Genomic DNA, 17207 nt, shown 5'->3' with positions numbered 1-17207 from the left:
GGACAAGAGGACCACAGAAGAAATGGAGTAGCCTTCATAATTAATAGTCAAGTGGCTAAAGCAGTGCTTGGATACAACCCAAAAAACGACAGAATGATCTCAATTCGAATTCAGGGCAAGCCATCTAACATCACAGTGATCCAAATATACGCCCCAACCACAGATGCTGAAGAAGCTGAAGTAGAGCAGTTCTATGAGGATTTGCAGCACCTACTGGACAACACACCTAAAAGAGATGTTATTTTCATCACGGGAGACTGGAATGCTAAGGTGGGCAGTCAAATGACACCTGGAATTACAGGTAAGCATGGCCTGGGAGAACAAAATGAAGCAGGACATAGGCTGATAGAATTTTGCCAAGACAACTCACTCTGCATAACAAACACTCTCTTCCAACAACCAAAGAGACGGCTTTATACATGGACTTCACCAGATGGACAACACCGAAATCAGATTGACTACATCCTTTGCAGGCAAAGGTGGTGGACATCTATACAGTCAGTAAAAACAAGACCTGGAGCTGACTGTACTTCAGATCACGAACTTCTTCTTGCACAATTTAGGATCAGACTAAAGAGATTAGGGAAGACCCACAGATCAGCTAGATATGAGCTCACTAATATTCCTAAGGAATATGCAGTGGAGGTAAAGAATCGATTTAAGGGACTAGACTTAGTAGATAGGGTCCCGGAAGAACTCTGGACAGAAGTCAGCAACATTGTTCAAGAGGCGGCAACAAAATACATCCCAAAGAACGAGTTCTGCTTGATGAAGTCATACCAGACCCTTTTAAGCCCATTGTTTTCCTCCAAATTATCCTACAAAAATTATATTGCCAAATGTTAACTCTACAATTTTGGAGAGCTCAGAGCACACAAAATGGAGCTGGAATGCTGCATGCAGCTTGCAGCTTGCAGGCCAGAGGCTGCCTGCTCCACAACTCACATTGTGTTGCAATGATCTGAGAGGAACAACTGTTGATAGAGGGAAAACATTTTCCTCTTTTTGACATTAAGAGGAATAATTTGATGTTGTTTCTTCAGAGTCTGTGTGGTTGCAAAACGTGGGCCATTGATGAGGAAATGGCTCTAGTATGGAGGAGAACGGATACAATAATAGCCTTTCCCCTATATTATGCCTGACTTATTATGTATATCACTAAATTGTAGTTTGAAGAAGTGTAGATACAGAAAGAATACAGAAAGATTATTGCTAGGACAATGAATGAGAAACAAAGCATAATAAGACTTTTAGTTACAGTAGGTCTGTATACTAAATAACCCACAGTAATCAATTCTATATATTCTACTTAAACATTTTAAATAGGTAGATGTAATTATAAACATATAAAATGTTTGTTCTATTTTGATTTGTTTTAATATTTGGCGAACTTGCTAAAGAGCAGGTGTCAATTAGATGTTATTTTTTATGTAGAATTAAAGTGGTCTAGCTCAATATTCTGGTGAATGTCATTTGATTTTCTCTTTAAAATCTTTCTGAACATCAAGATGTCCCTTTGAACACAAATAAACAGGTTATTTTGTTTTTTTCCTATGGAACAAACCAGCTTTACCTGCTTTCAGATGCATTAAAGAGATGTGTTTATCAGTCAATTAAATACTGATTTCCATCTTCTTTTTAAATTACTAAGCAGCATTTCTCATATATTTATTTTGTAAAAAGCAACATGAGTATGTATTCACTAAATATTTATTTAATTGTCTTAAAAGAGGTAACATCACTCACAGAATGGATCTGAAATCTGGCAGATGTAAATTACAGTAGTCCTATGCATTACTGGCTTGTACTGCAAACTAGCAGAACTGCACCCATATTCACTTAGTTATTAAAAGATGTATATTTTGCCTTTACTTCTCAAACAAGTTAAGGAAGTTAATATAGAAAGGAAGCTCAGTGTTCTCCCACCTATGCTGCTACCTGCAGTTACTGGCCAATAACAGAATATACAACACAGTCTCTTCCACCAAGCACCTTACAAATAATAAGCACACATCTGTGTGCATAAGTCTATTTCAGAGAAAGATTTCCCAAGGGGCTCAGCAGCAGCCCAAGAGGCCTCTCTACTGCATCCACCCAATTCTTGCTGTAAAAGAACCCTCTAACCTATGAGGCAAGAAAAATATATATATATCCACTTTGTCCACAGTGAAGTGTAGTGGCTATGGTGCTGAATTTGGAGCAGGGAGACCCAGATTCAAGTCACCTCTTGATCACAGAACTTAATGAGTAACTTTGGGTCATTTACTCTCTCTCACCATAGCCTATCTCACAGGGGTGTTGTTGTAGGGATAAACTGAGAGTTGACCCCCATATGCACTGTCTTGAGCTCTCAAGAAAAAAGGCTGAATGGAAATAAAGACATTAAACCATGATGTGGTTTACTTGGGAATTAGCAAGTTTTATGAAGCTAGTTGTTGTGGTTTGTAAACCTTGCTAATGGGTCAGCGTGTTGCACGAATCCAATAATTAGTTCTTTAATCAATAAACAAAAGCTACGCAAAGCCTAGGTTCACACAATATGTGAACACAGGCATGTTGTTGTCAATGGCCAGCCTCTTTTTAGTGACAGTATAGTCAATATACATTATCTGTGTATACTATATTTACAAAGACCAGTTCCCTGTCTTTCTTCCAGAGTTTTCTTCAGATTCCACAATTAGAATGAGGTATATTGTCTGCTTCAGAGTTATTAGAAGCCATATGGCTCTTTGCTACAAAGAGTTCCTCTGAATGATAAATTGAAATAGATGGGTAGATCTTTCAAATGTGTAGGTTTCCAAGGCTTCTCTCAGCCCACTGTCTCAATTTGACGACTCCTTTGTGAGGTAGTCAGACAAGCAGAGGGTCGGGAAAGTTCCCCTGGCTAAGCCTCTCCTCTGAGGGGTTCTTCCCCAGACCAAGATAATGGACACTGGGGTGAGCAGACTTCCTGGAGATGTATATGGCCAGGATAATAATTCACTAACCCTCCTGATCTATTGTCTGAGATGGCAGTTTCACCATTCTACACTGGAAGACTGGCCCTGAAGGGAACACATTTGAAATAATTTTCTTGAGAATTTAAAAAAGGGACAAGATAATTAAAAACATTGTAATTGTACCTCAGAGTCTCCAGAAATGGACAGATGTGAGTTATGGTAATAACATTAGGTTTTGTTATATACCTTTGTGTGTGATATGTAATAATTAGGTCATCACAAAAAAAGTTATGGTATCATATTTCATGTTAATTGGGAAAGTGCTTTTAATGTAACAAGTGGTTGGATGGAGATGTGATAGTAAAGCTATTCAATTTTCCTGATTATGGATTATAATTATGCCCCAAATTATGAACTGAGGGGCATTCCAGTGTTACATTCCAGAAGCAATTTCTCAAGTTCTATGCACAGTCTTCTGGCATTATGATGTCATGCTCTTCTGGTGTGCTTTATTCACTTTGTCATTTATGACTTAAAAACTACTTTTAAATTCTAGCAACTAATCTACTAGACCACCGTCAACCTTCTCCACTGCAGCACCAGTCAGGTAACATTGTTATGGCTATTCTTTCTATATTGAAAATAATTAGAATGTAATTATTACATCTTATAATATAGAACATTATATAATCTTTCTAAATAATATAGCTAAAAACAAAACGGCATATTGATAATGAATGGCATATATACAACTTTGGATGATGCCTATCTACATAAACATCAAATGTGACAGATTATTTTATTAGTTCTGTAATTTGTTGTTTATTCATTTAGTTGCTTCCGACTCTTTGTGACTTCATGGACCAGCCCATGCCAGAGCTTCCTGTCAGTCGTCAACACCCCCGGCTCCCCCAGGGACGAGTCCGTCACCTCTAGAATATCATCCATCCACCTTGCCCTTGGTCGGCCCCTCTTCCTTTTGCCTTCCACTCTCCCTAGCATCAGCACCTTCTCCAGGGTGTCCTGTCTTCTCATTATGTGGCCAAAGTATTTCAGTTTTGCCTTTAATATCATTCCCTCAAGTGAGCAGTCTGGCTTTATTTCCTGGAGGATGGACTGGTTTGATCTTCTTGCAGTCCAAGGCACTCTCAGAATTTTCCTCCAACACCACAGTTCAAAAGCATCGATCTTCCTTCTCTCAGCTTTCCTTATGGTTCAGCTCTCGCAGCCATACCTTACTACGGGGAACACCATTGCTTTAACTATGCAGACCTTTGTTGTCAGTGTGATGTCTCTGCTCTTAACTATTTTATCGAGATTGGTCATTGCTCTTCTCCCAAGGATTAAGCGTCTTCTGATTTCCTGACTGCAGTCAGCATCTGCAGTAATCTTCGCACCTCAAAATACAAAGTCTTTCACTGCTTCTACATTTTCTCCCTCTATTTGCCAGTTATCAATCAAGCTGGTTGCCATAATCTTGGTTTTTTTGAGGTTTAGCTGCAAGCCAGCTTTTGCACTTTCTTCTTTCACCTTCATCATAAGGCTCCTCAGTTCCTCTTCGCTTTCAGCCATCAAAGTGGTATCATCTGCATATCTGAGATTGTTAATGTTTCTTCCAGCGATTTTAATTCCAGCCTTGGATTCCGCAAGCCCAGCATGTCGCATGATGTGTTCTGCATACAAGTTGAATAGGTAGGGTGAGAGTATACAGCCCTGCCATACTCCGTTCCCAATCTTAAACCAGTCCGTTGTTCCGTGGTCTGTTCTTACTGTTGCTACTTGGTCGTTATACAGATTCTTCAGGAGGCAGACAAGATGACTTGGTATCCCCATATCACTAAGAACTTGCCACAATTTGTTATGGTCCACACAGTCAAAGGCTTTAGAATAGTCAATAAAACAGAAATAGATGTTTTTCTGAAACTCCCTGGCTTTTTCCATTATCCAGCGGATATTGGCAATCTGGTCTCTAGTTCCTCTGCCTTTTCTAAACCCAGCTTGTACATCTGGCAATTCTCGCTCCATGAATTGCTGAAGTCTACCTTGCAGGATCTTGAGCATTACCTTACTGGCATGTGAAATGAGTGCCACTGTTCGACAGTTTGAACATTCTTTAGTGTTTCCCTTTTTTGGTATGGGGATATAAGTTGATTTTTTCCTGTCTGAGGGCCATTCTTGTGTTTTCCAAATTTGCTGTCATATAGCATGCATTACCTTGACAGCATCATCTTGCAAGATTTTGAACAGTTCAGCTGGGATGCCGTCATCTCCTGCTGCCTTGTTATTAGCAATGCTTCTTAAGGCCCATTCAACCTCACTCTTCAGGATGTCTGGCTCTAGCTCACTGACCACACCGTCAAAGCTATCCCCAATATTGTTATCCTTCCTATACAAGTCTTCTGTATATCCTTGCCACCTTTTCTTGATCTCTTCTTCTTCTGTTAGTTCCTTGCCATCTTTGTTTTTGATCATACCCATTTTGGCCTGGAATTTGCCTCCAATGTTTCTAATTTTCTGGAAGAGGTCTCTTGTCTTTCCTATTCTATTGTCTTCTTCCACTTCCGCGCATTGCTTGTTTAAAAATAATTCCTTATCTCTTCTGGCTAGCCTCTGGAATTTTGCATTTAATTGGGCATATCTCCCCCTATCACCGTTACCTTTTGCTTTCCTTCTTTCTTGGGCTTCTAGTGTCTCAGTAGACAGCCATTTTGCCTTCTTGGTTTTCTCTTTCTTTGGGATGTATTTTGTTGCCGCCTCCTGAACAATGTTGCGGACTTCTGTCCATAGTTCTTCCGGGACCCTATCTACTAAGTCCAGTCCCTTAAATCTATTCTTCACCTCCACTGCATATTCCTTAGGAATATTAGTGAGCTCATATCTAGCTGATCTGTGGGTCTTCCCTAATCTCTTTAGTCTGATCCTAAATTGTGCAAGAAGAAGTTCGTGATCGGAACTACAGTCAGCTCCAGGTCTTGTTTTTACTGACTGTATAGATGTCCGTCACCTTTGGCTGCAAAGGATGTAGTCAATCTGATTTCAGTGTCGTCCATCTGGTGAAGTCCATGTATAAAGCCGTCTCTTCAGTTGTTGGAAGTTCTCTAGTAGTATTGTCAAATAAATATGGAGGCAGAGTTCACTTTGAAATTTGTCACAAAATTTGGTTCCTGTGTCTGTATTACTGTGGCATGACCTGCTGTTGCTAATTAATCACTGCTTAAAGTTTAGTGGTTATTTGTACATGAATCCAAGCCTACCACTTAGACCTGCAAAAGTAGAGATAATTGAAGATATGCTTGTACTGTTGAATAGAAATGTCCAGAAGATTAAGTGTTGGATGAAATGGTTTAGGTTTCCAGATGATGGTGAGGTGAAAATTATTCACACGCTGATAAAATTTTGTCAGAGCCTCATGTTCATAATAACAATGTCAGTGTATCTCATATAGAAAAGAGGCATTTGAGGGACAGGAACTAAAGAAGGGTTTAAGTGCAATAGCTACAGCACTAATCTGAAGATGTATGTTATTCCCCCCCACCCATGAACTACTTATAGGTGAGTACAAAGTAGTATATCTTAATCACCAGACAGAATTGAATTGTACATTTACTCTTTTTTTTTTTAGCATTCAGTGGAAACACTTTCTAAATTATGATTGTAGCCTGATTCATATATTACTATTGCAGCATGCTTACTGCCAAAGCACTTTCACATTGGTTGCAACTGCATGTTATTTTTGAAATATGCAACTGAGATTACAGTATTTATTATGCCAAAGGCCTTCTTAGATATAAATATGACCCCTACAGGGAAACTAACATTGACACCTGGGTAATCTCTATATGGCTGTCTGCAGTGTTACCTCTGCAATGGGGAACTCTTAACCACACAGAAATATTTTTTCAGTGACAGTTGAAATACTGCAGTGACTATTAAAGTAGACCTATTTTTATGCCGTTTTAGTGACTGGGCTAATGGGTACAATCCCACTCCTGTATATGGACTTACCCTTGAACATGATGGAGAAAAATTTCAGTGTATGCAGAGTACTGCTGCCTGCTTTTTGACATGCTTGTATTGACATTCTAATTGATCAGCTATAATAGATATCCGTATGGCTGCTGATTAGTTTCTGAGCCCAATTCAAAGTTATGGTTTAGATCTTTAAAGCTAGAAATCAGGAATGAATAATTCTCTTTGGGTTTAGGAGCCATATTTGGCCTCTGAAAGTGTGCTATAAGATGTACTCCAAAAAGTGGTAGGGCCAAACCCATAAACTAAATTTGATTCCAGTTAATTAATTCAATATTCTTCTGTCACATTAAACATTAAAAGGTGTAGGGTGACACCTTTTGGAAGGCATCTGTGGGCCCCATTCAAGCTTAAAGATAGGGATGTATATGGCCCTGGAACTGCAAGATGTGTTATCTCAAACAAGGATGATCTCAGCAGCCTTGTAGATACTGAACACAAATTCACTAGCCAGGATGGCCAAGGGTGAAAGATGATGGAATCTGTGGGCTAACATCTTGATGGCCTTTTTGCTCATTCCTGATCTAAGGGGTCAATTCACTCCTACTTTTTAATGATATGCAAATGTTAGAATAATTTTTAAAATCAAGGTATTAAACAATTATATTAACCAAAATATCTTTTAAAATCTGTCAATTTTACAGCTTAAGTACTGTATACCTTTTTATGATTCTGCTCCTAATCCTGTTTGTAGTTTCTCATTCTACTTAAATGAGACCATCTCTATTTATAGTATACAAAAATATGCAAGGCATTACAACAGTCTTCAGTTGAGCTGGTGTAGTTGAAATAGAATTATGTTTTTATTTAAAGATTTGAGGAAATTTTTTAATACAAAATTTAACTATGCTCTATTTGAGTAAACTTTTATACCATTCTAGGCTGCCTGAAATGTTCCTCAGATGATTCATTTCCTAATACTGCACAACAACCTTATCTAAGTAATTATAGTTGCTTTTGAGAAGGTTGCTGTTTTGAAAATAAACATTTCTTTGGAAGATTTTTAACTTTAGATACTAGTGAAGGCTTGTCAGGGGCTAAAGGGCACTGTGAAACCCCGAGTCACAGCTTTTTTCTGTAGCTTCACAGCTCAGGATTCTTTTTGTTTTCTAGACACCAAGGATTCCCTGTGGCAACCAGGCAGCCTCTCCAGATTAGTTCAGACCTTAGCCCCACAGAGTTGGGTAGGCTTAAACTCAGCGCATGATTGCAACCTTCAGGTGTACAACTAGAGTAGAAGGACCCCGAGAAACCAAAGAGCAAATGGATGGAGTTTTAGACACGGGGACATTCTGAAAAAAGAGTCACGAAGCACAACGGATGCAGCGTTGGCAACCCTACCCCGAACGCGTCACTAGCACGGTCAATTGTCGTCTTCGCCAAATCGGGTGCGCCAACAAGGCGGCAGCCGCTGCTTCACAAGCGGCGCCCGACTGCTCCCTAAGTATCGCGACAAGCCGCGCGCGGAAAGATATTTGCCCCCCTCCTTCCCGTCCTCCTTATTCCAGCAACCCTACCCTCGGCTCGGGCCGAACAGTACTGGAGGTTATTCCGGTAGGCGGACACCTCCCCCTTTTCCACGGTGCCGATTGGCCTGTCCTACTTCTGTCGTCGATGGGCTACGCGAAAGCATTCGCGGCATGCCATTGGCCCCGCGGTTGGGATAGGAGCCGTGCGCAGATCGGCAGGGCGGGTGAGCAGGGTCGTGTGCAAACCGCGTGTGGCGCAGCCAGCAGGGACTCAACGGTAGCTGGTGGCAGGCAGGCTAGTCAGGTCTTGCGCGAGGGCTAAGAAGCAGGAAAACCTATCGCCGAGCGGCCATTCCGGATCGAGCCCTCGACGGGAAGGAAAGTCCGCGAAAGGTAACCGAACTGGCGGAGTGGCTTGCGAGTTCGTTGGTGGTGGGGCCTCTGTGGGCGGAGTGAGTTGAGGGAAGGAGGGCGCTGGCTCGTTCCGGCCTACTGCGCGGGAAAAAAGCCCAGCCTTACCCGCGTTTATTTCCAAGGAGGGGGATACCGGCGGCCCATCGGCCTCCTGTGAGAGGACTGAGGCGGTGGGTAGTCGCTCTTCGTGGCCGCGGCGGGACCTCCTGGGGTTCCGAGGAAAACGGAGCAGACAAGTACTACTCGCGGCAAGCCTCGCCGGTGTATTGGCCTCGCCCCCCCCCCCCCGGCCTGTGTGTGAGTCAAGGGCGACGGGATCTGAAGTTTTACGCGGGCCGCGTGTGCTTGGAGGAGAGGCCTCCTGCGGCCATAATAGTGCGTGTGAGCTGATGAAAAGGAAGCGAGGTGGGAGAATGTGGGAACCCGGGGCCGAGGCGAACGTCTAAAGCGAGGAGCTGCTCTCGTGGAAGCTGGCTCTAGCTGGTGGCGCCGCAGCCTTTTCCATGTGACCTCCTGCGGCCTCCACGTGTTCGGCTGCCTAATTCGTAAGAAGCAGAATTTTGCCAGGGCTTTATGGTTCGGGATTGGCGTGTGTGGCCCTCTTACCTCACTTCGGCCTCCCTATCGCTGATTGATTTTGGTACGTTACTGAGGAAGGGTGAAATACAGCCCTCCCGATTCTAAACGTCTTTGCTTAGAAATGACTGATTTGGTAGAAAGTTCGTATCCCTCAGGCTGCGCCTTTAAGGTCCCGGCTTGTGGTTTGGGTGGCAGGCTCTCTATTCTAAGAATTTTAAAGTGTAAAATCTGGCAGGGACAAGCAAGAATTTTTTTTTGTAGCATTTTATGTTGCCTGGGTTGGTTATGGCTTTCCAAGGAATAGATTGGAGATGGTTATGGCTTTCCAAGGAATAGATTGGAGATGGTTATGGCTTTCCAAGGAATAGATTGGAGAAAACTTGCAGTCAGTCAAGGTGGATGCTTCCTAAAGAGGTCAGTTTAAAAAAATATTACCAGATAATGATTAAAATCTGAAACAGAAGTGACAATGGAGTACTACTTGAAGCTAGGGAGCTACATAGCCACAACTGGGCAGTGGAGATCAGAATGTCAGATGTCCAATTTAATATTGGCTAAAGGCTTATGTTGGAGTAAAAACAGGTGGTGTTTATCTGTTTAGTAGTGATTGCAGGTCCTTTGATAAGATGATGGCATGTTTGTGTATGCTGGCTGTAATTATAGTCTTAAACTAGAAAAGATCACAGGGATACAACAGAGAATTAAACATTTGAGAATTCAATGAGTTTGCCAATATGGGATTTACTTCTTAATAAAGCAGATAATAGAAGTGAGTAACAGGAATCGCATCCCAAAAAAGTTACATGTTTTTAAAAAAAAAAAAATTCTTACCGTGTCCAAAATGGATCAACTAGAAAACATTGCCTTGTGCTACTGCTTAAGTTAAGGAAAGAGGTAAAAGTTGCTTTTGATAATTGTTGCTTCTTTAATTATAAAGTGACCACCTCTGATGTATGCTTAGTGTGCAGTTAACAGTGTGGTTACTTGAATAAATTGAGTGTCAATACAAAAGTTGCCCAACAGGCTTAGCAGGTTAAACTGCAAAAATTGAATTGATTATTTCCAGTGGCAGCTATAATGCTTCCTCATTGGCTTGTCTAGTAAAATTGTGACAAGCAGTTCTTTTTCCTTCTGAAAAACAAGTAAAGTCCTTTTGTAAGGGAGACTGATTGGTCCATACCACACCTCAGCAGCAGTGATGCTGTAGAATAAAGTGGTGTAAAATGATTAGTGTGCCCTTATACTGATAGCAAACGAGTTTTGTATACATTTTGGAAGAATGACTGTTGAGCATTAAAACTACCTGGGAAACAGTTGAACTTGCCTGATTTACCAGACCTGCTTGGCTTCAGTTGGGTGGGTGTTTTTAATAACTTGCTAACTAGTAAATCTCTGTGAAAACTAGTAATCTCTGTGAAAAGAGTTGGAAGCTATTGTTTTGTAGCACAACATGCATTTTATAAGGAAGATATCTCACTGATGCATCAAAAGAACAGTGGCTAGGACATTCTTTTCATAGGTATACATGGAGATCTGCTATAGATCCTATGAATTATGGGGAGAGTAAGTTAACATAAATGCAGAATTGTTGGCTTACCACTAAGGCCAGTGAAAATGTGTGGATATTGTTCTTTCTGGATTGGCAACATATAGTAGCATTAAAAGACCCCAAAAGTGAATATAAACCCTATCAGTAATGGAAGTAAATGTCTACAAAGTACATATTTCTGATTTCTCTTGAATCAACTCATTGGTAAGGTGATAAAATATGCTTTGGAAATTGAGAGTAAGAAAGATAATAGGGCAGTATTTGGAAGAATGGTGCTGCGTGTAAAAGTGGGGAGATAAAACCAAGCTGCTGCATGCCTGAGTGTATCTGATTTTTTTATCTGTTCAATATTGGAATATGTTTTTTAAATAGCATACATTTTTGTTTAGCAGCTAAATTATCCTAATTTCATACTTACGGTTTGCTGAAAAACAAGAGGGAAGCTTTATGTAATGGGTCTTGATGCATGCAGTCAAGAGCTCTGCATTTCTTGCATGACAGTACAGAACTTTGAGATGCACAGTCCCCATGTTTTTTGTTTGTTTGCTTTTAGTAATACAAATGTCTTATTTAAGGATTTTCCTAGCTAGGTCTTGTTTCAGATACACTCCAGTGAGAATTGTGATGAGCCTGAAGGAAGAAATTAAATTGAACGAGAGAATAAAAAGAAGTATAGAAACCAAAAATATATGAGAAAAGCCAAATGAAGCAGCAAATGAAAAGAATGGGATGAGATTAATATTGGCAGTAGTAGGAACTAAAGAAGAGGAAAGTAATGTGAAGTTAGTACTGTAAAGGACAGAAGTTATTTGGGGGTCTGGTTTAAATTAAGCTAATAGCCTTGATTCTAGATAGCTGTCAAATGGATAACATACATACTAAAGTTCCTATAAGAAAGTGCTATATCACTTGCTAGTAAGGGTTTTGACCCATTGTTTTCATTGAACTTTATCTTATCTTCATTTCAAATAATCACTAGTAACTGGAAAGTCTCTAAAATGGGAGTTGGGTGAGGATTACAAAAGATTCTTAAGGAAGTAAAATAAAAACCTCAGCAATAGTAAATCAAGACCTTTGAACAGTATGAAAGTCTGAAAATATGTGTGCCTAGTCATACTTAGAGCCCTGCAGTTTGGTATTTTGAATAATTGACTGTAGAAGATACATAGCTAGTTTCATCAACCATTTTGTGGGGCTTAAAGGAGACAAACCAGTTAAACCAGAATGTAATTCTTTTAAATCTAAATAAATTTCAGGTTTTGTAATGATAGAAAAAGACAAAGCATACATTTATTTTTTGATTCATAAAGGCTCATGTTTATAGTGAAGAGTTCTAATTTGTTAATGTTTGTTACTATGGCTATTAAAGATTTAGTAGTTTAGCAAATATGAAAGTGGGAGCTTGAATGTTTTTGGATGTGAGTGATCAGTTATGCAAACTGTCAAACTGTCTTGTTCTTTAGATTACATTTTAAAAATAAGATTTAGTAGTCATCCTTCAAGATGAAAAGGATGCCTCGGTGACAGTATCTGAACTTCTAATGTGCTTTTCCCCAGTCAGGCTCAAGTCACTGCAAAGCTTAGACTGCAGTGAGTCATACTCAAGGGAAGAATTTAGACTCCCACATTCCTTGCATTTATTTTTAAGTGGGCCTCCACCTGTTTTATCTATCCATGTCCTTGCTGTCTGATTTACTTTAAATCATAGTAGTACAGCACTGTGTTAAACTGACACCTCTGTCCATTTCAGAGATAAGTAAATAGCCAGAACCCAAGTGTTCTTATTAAACAAGCATTCTTAATGCACAATTGTGAGAATTTAACCTTTTGGTTTAACTTGATGCATATATGTCTCCTATTGACATGATCTTTTGAGAATAGAAGTGGCCCATACATCAGATGGTCCTCTAAAAAATCTATGTAGTGTCAATGTGAACTGAATTACATGCTTCCAAGTATTGCTTTTTTCAGTGCAATTACTTTTATATGCCTCTTTTTCTACCCCTGGCAGCAACTGCATCTTCACAGAGGTGATTTGATTTGAGCATTCATAGTAATGTATATGTCTCAATTTTGTATTGGACTGTGTTAAGCAAAAAGACTACTTTTGTTTCTCAGTGTAAGCAGAAACTTTGGAAGTGCACATTGATATATACCTTATCCTTGTGCTTTGAAACTGGTACATAAGGAAAGTAGGGGGGAAAATGAGTAGCTGAGGCAAGTAACTAGCCCTTTTAATAAACATGGAAGCTAACCCCAAAGAATCTTTTGTTTATGACATGGAGCAAAAAATATATAATCAGAGGGAGTGAGATATATGTGCTGTGGATCAGAGGGGTTACCACATTTCTCAGGTTATGCTTTTGCTTCAAGGGAGCTTACTACTACTAATTATTATTATTTATTAAACTTTTATGCATCCTGACTCAATGAAAGTCAGCAAGTGTGACAAACCAGATGGAATGAAGCGAGAGGTCTCATTCTCCCTCACCAAAGGCCTGGATGAAGAACCAGTTCTTCATGGCTCTTGTAAACAATAGCAGAGTGGGGGCCATCCAGTTCTTGGAGGGAAGATAATATGCTTTGGAACTGCATATGTTAGTATATCTGATATGTGTGTGTGTGATTTCCCATGCCTCTTTGGGGGTTGCGTTCTGGATTAAAACACCATTAATACTATATGTGCCTGTGTAGAATATTTAGCAGAGTAATTTGAGATGAATAACTAATTGTGGGAACAGGAAAATTCTGAAAATTTAATGAACCAATTGAAACTTGGAGCTCAGTTTAAAAATAGTTTTAAATGATAATTGGAAAAAAAAACAGTTGCAATTGTTGTAATTCCTTGTTTTTAACCAATAAAGATTTTAACTTTCTTTAAGCACTGCTTGACATCTTACATATTGATGACACTGTTTAACAGTCTTACATATTGTATGAATGTAGGGTCAATTCATCTCATAGTCCATGTGCTAAAAGTAACTGGTAAGCATTTTTATGCAAATACTTAAGTAAATTCTAATCAGTGTTTTTCTCATGCTTAGAGAACCTAATTGGAGCAATGAGCAGTAACGAGTGCTTCAAGTGTGGGCGTACTGGCCATTGGGCTCGAGAATGCCCCACCGGAATTGGTCGTGGCCGTGGGATGCGAAGCCGTGGCAGAGGTATCTTCCCTTCCAAGAATTTTGTCATGAGTTGAAAATACGTTTTACCCTAATTCTCTTCCTATTTGCTGTATGCAGGACTGAGCGGCAATAGACTAGAATTGTAGCCTTATTATATAGATTTGTTACATGTAACTACATTCATTGGAATATTAATACTGTTTGTCTTTCTAAACAGGCTTCCAGTTTATGTCATCATCACTTCCAGACATCTGTTACCGCTGTGGTGAGTCTGGTCATCTTGCCAAGGACTGTGATCTTCAGGAGGATGGTAAGTATTAATGGAGAGTAAATGCATTCTAACAAGCTCTGCGATTAAACGTTGTGTTTACTACATGTCCCACAATGCTATCAAGGTTTTATAGTCTTGTTTATATTCTTTTTCTTATTGTGGAAGCCTGCTATAACTGCGGTAGAGGTGGCCATATTGCGAAGGACTGCAAGGAGCCCAAGAGAGAGCGAGAGCAGTGCTGCTACAACTGTGGCAAGCCTGGCCACTTGGCTCGCGACTGTGATCATGCAGATGAGCAGAAGTGCTATTCTTGTGGGGAATTTGGACACATCCAGAAGGACTGCACCAAAGTCAAATGTTATAGGTAAAAATGGGTCTTCATGCAAAGTGGGCATTAATCTTGTACAGATGTTTCAGAATGAAAGGACTGATTTGTACACCAGTGTGTGAGAGCTTTCCCAGTGACTTGTTTCTGTAAGCATCCCATGAATTTAATTTAGATCCTTTATTGTAACCTCTGCTCAGAATTTTATGAATGCTAAAGTTGTTACGTTGTGCTTTAGAGTTCAGCATGTGTGTTAATACTGTAGGTGTATGGCACATTTATTCTCTTGGCTAGCAATTCGTTTAAATCCAAAGCAGGAGAACTTTAACTGCAATGTCGCAAATGCTGCCTAAGGTTTCTGTAGATACACTTTTTATGGGGCTAATGTTGATTTTGTCTGATTTCAGGTGTGGTGAAACCGGCCATGTAGCCATCAACTGCAGCAAGACTAGTGAAGTCAACTGCTATCGTTGTGGGGAGTCAGGACACCTTGCACGGGAATGCACAATTGAGGCTACAGCTTAACTGTTTTCCTTTGTCGCCCCTCCTTTTTCTGATTGATGGTTGTATTATTTTTCTCTGAATCCTCTTCACTGGCCAAAGGTTGGCAGATAGAGGCTACTCCCAGGCCAGTGAGCTTTACTTGCCGTGTTAAAGGAGGAAAGGGGTGGAAAAATCGACTTTCTGCATTTAACTACAAAAATGTTTATGTTTAGTTTGGTAGAGGTGTTATGTATAATGCTTTGTTAAAGAACCCCCTTTCCGTGCCACTGGTGAATAGGGATGGATGAGTGGAAAGAGTTAAGTCAGACCAGCAAAGCCTCCCTGGGTTCCATGGAAGTGATCGTATGCAGGAGGAAATAAGCTGGAAGTGTCTGAACTTCCACAGTAATTAATTCTATTACAATAATGGCCTTGGATTGTCTGACCTCAGTAACAGTTATAACACCAAGTATTTATATCAGGCCTTACCTAAAGCATATAGCTAAGTGGGATAAACAAACAATGCACATGCCTGTTAATGGCCACAAGAGTGAGGGAGAAATTGAAGTAACAGTAATACAATAAATGTCTAATGCGAGGTAACAAGGGAATGGGAAACATTAAATATTTCAAACTAAATCAAACCCAGAACATCAGTGCTTTGAGTATACACAATTTGGAGCTATTCAGGACTTGAAAAGAACTGCATTTTCACAGAAATCAAGATGTTATTTTTGTATACTATATCACTTAGACAATTGTTGAGTTTCATTTGCTTGTAATCAGTTTTTAAAGTCAGATGGTAAAAGCAATTGAAGTCCTAGAATATAGAAATGTAATTTTAAACTATCAATAAAGCTGGAGGAGGAAGGGGAGTTTGGCTGAAGTTTTTTGTTTGGGGTTTATTTTTCAGGTACACATGACAGAGGTAAATGTAGAAGAACAAAAGCTGAACAATTGACTATTGTACTACAAATGTATTATACAAAGTTAATTCCTGTATCATTTAAACTGCAGAATTTGTTAAATACATCACTTCAGCAGCAGCATTTGCATTCTTTTTTTGTCTTAGGTGACAATTGTGATACAAGTAGGGATGCCTGTTTACCTCTTCTGAGCTAACTATCCAGTAAGCTACAGTTAGTATGCTGAGACAAGTAAGATATGTTGGGAACATTAAAGCTTGCAGTTTCACCTGTGGTGGAATTGGGGGAAAGGGAACACTGAGGCCATAGAAAGGATAAAACTGTGTTGAGGACATAAAGAAAGGACCTTTCTGTTCTTCCCCTGCCTTTCAGTACCTAACTGGCTTAAACTGAAGCTATCACAGTCATAAAAAAGTAAACCTGCATGAAATCAAAAGTGCAGATAGACCATGTGATTAAGTTTTATGATTTACAGTACATATTGTTTGACATAGGTGACTGAGAGTTCAGTCCCTTAGAACTAATCCAGTAGAACTGTGAGCTACTTATTATCAGAACTTGATCTGTGTCCTATTAATAGACACAGAAATTCTGGTTAACAGCACACTGAACACTGAGCTAACATTGTCTTTGTCGGGGCGGGGGGTCTGATAATGATAATTTGCTCTCACCTATAAAAACAGCTTGGTTGCCATCATCAGAGTCTCTCTTCCTCAGGATGCAGATTTGTGAAAGTGAATCATGCCCTGATCAAAAGAGATCTCAACCTCAGAACAATGGTGGTTGATGCTGATGATGGAAAAGGTTACAAAGTCATTGCCAAAGATTTTGGCTTCCATCAATCCAGTCACAGTAAATACGAAGAAACTGCAGCACCATTGTTACTTGTCCAGAGAATGGTAACATCCAACAAATCCCACCCCAATAGGATATGCGCTATAGTGGAAGTTCACAAAGAACTTCAGGATAATAGTGAAGAATTTGCAGGCCATTCATATTGCCTCATGTCAGTGTTAATGAGGAAAAAAATTGTGAACATAAGTTCACTTGGGGAATGTCAAAGAGGAAACCACTGCTCTCCAAAAAGCATATTGTCAA

At 39.8% G+C, this 17207-nt stretch overlaps 1 protein-coding gene across 2 annotated transcripts; it reads left to right on the top strand.

Annotated features, from left to right (window-relative positions):
• Positions 1 to 8635: 8635 nt before the first annotated feature.
• On the top strand, positions 8636 to 16229 carry CNBP (CCHC-type zinc finger nucleic acid binding protein). 2 transcript variants are annotated; one of them, XM_063291829.1, is made up of 5 exons: positions 8636 to 8830; positions 14024 to 14143; positions 14322 to 14414; positions 14538 to 14739; positions 15108 to 16229. In XM_063291829.1, the coding sequence occupies exons 2-5, from the start codon at positions 14041 to 14043 to the stop codon at positions 15223 to 15225; spliced, it is 516 nt and encodes a 171-aa protein (XP_063147899.1). In that variant the 5' UTR covers positions 8636 to 8830; positions 14024 to 14040; the 3' UTR covers positions 15226 to 16229. The 2 variants fall into 2 exon arrangements, with proteins under 2 accessions (XP_063147899.1, XP_063147900.1); XM_063291830.1 differs by having other exon boundaries at positions 8637 to 8830; positions 14541 to 14739.
• Positions 16230 to 17207: the final 978 nt, after the last annotated feature.

This window comes from Candoia aspera, chromosome 2 (assembly GCF_035149785.1).
Source record: "Candoia aspera isolate rCanAsp1 chromosome 2, rCanAsp1.hap2, whole genome shotgun sequence".
Lineage (NCBI taxonomy): Eukaryota > Metazoa > Chordata > Lepidosauria > Squamata > Boidae > Candoia > Candoia aspera.
This window is presented reverse-complemented; position numbering and strand designations above follow the sequence as displayed.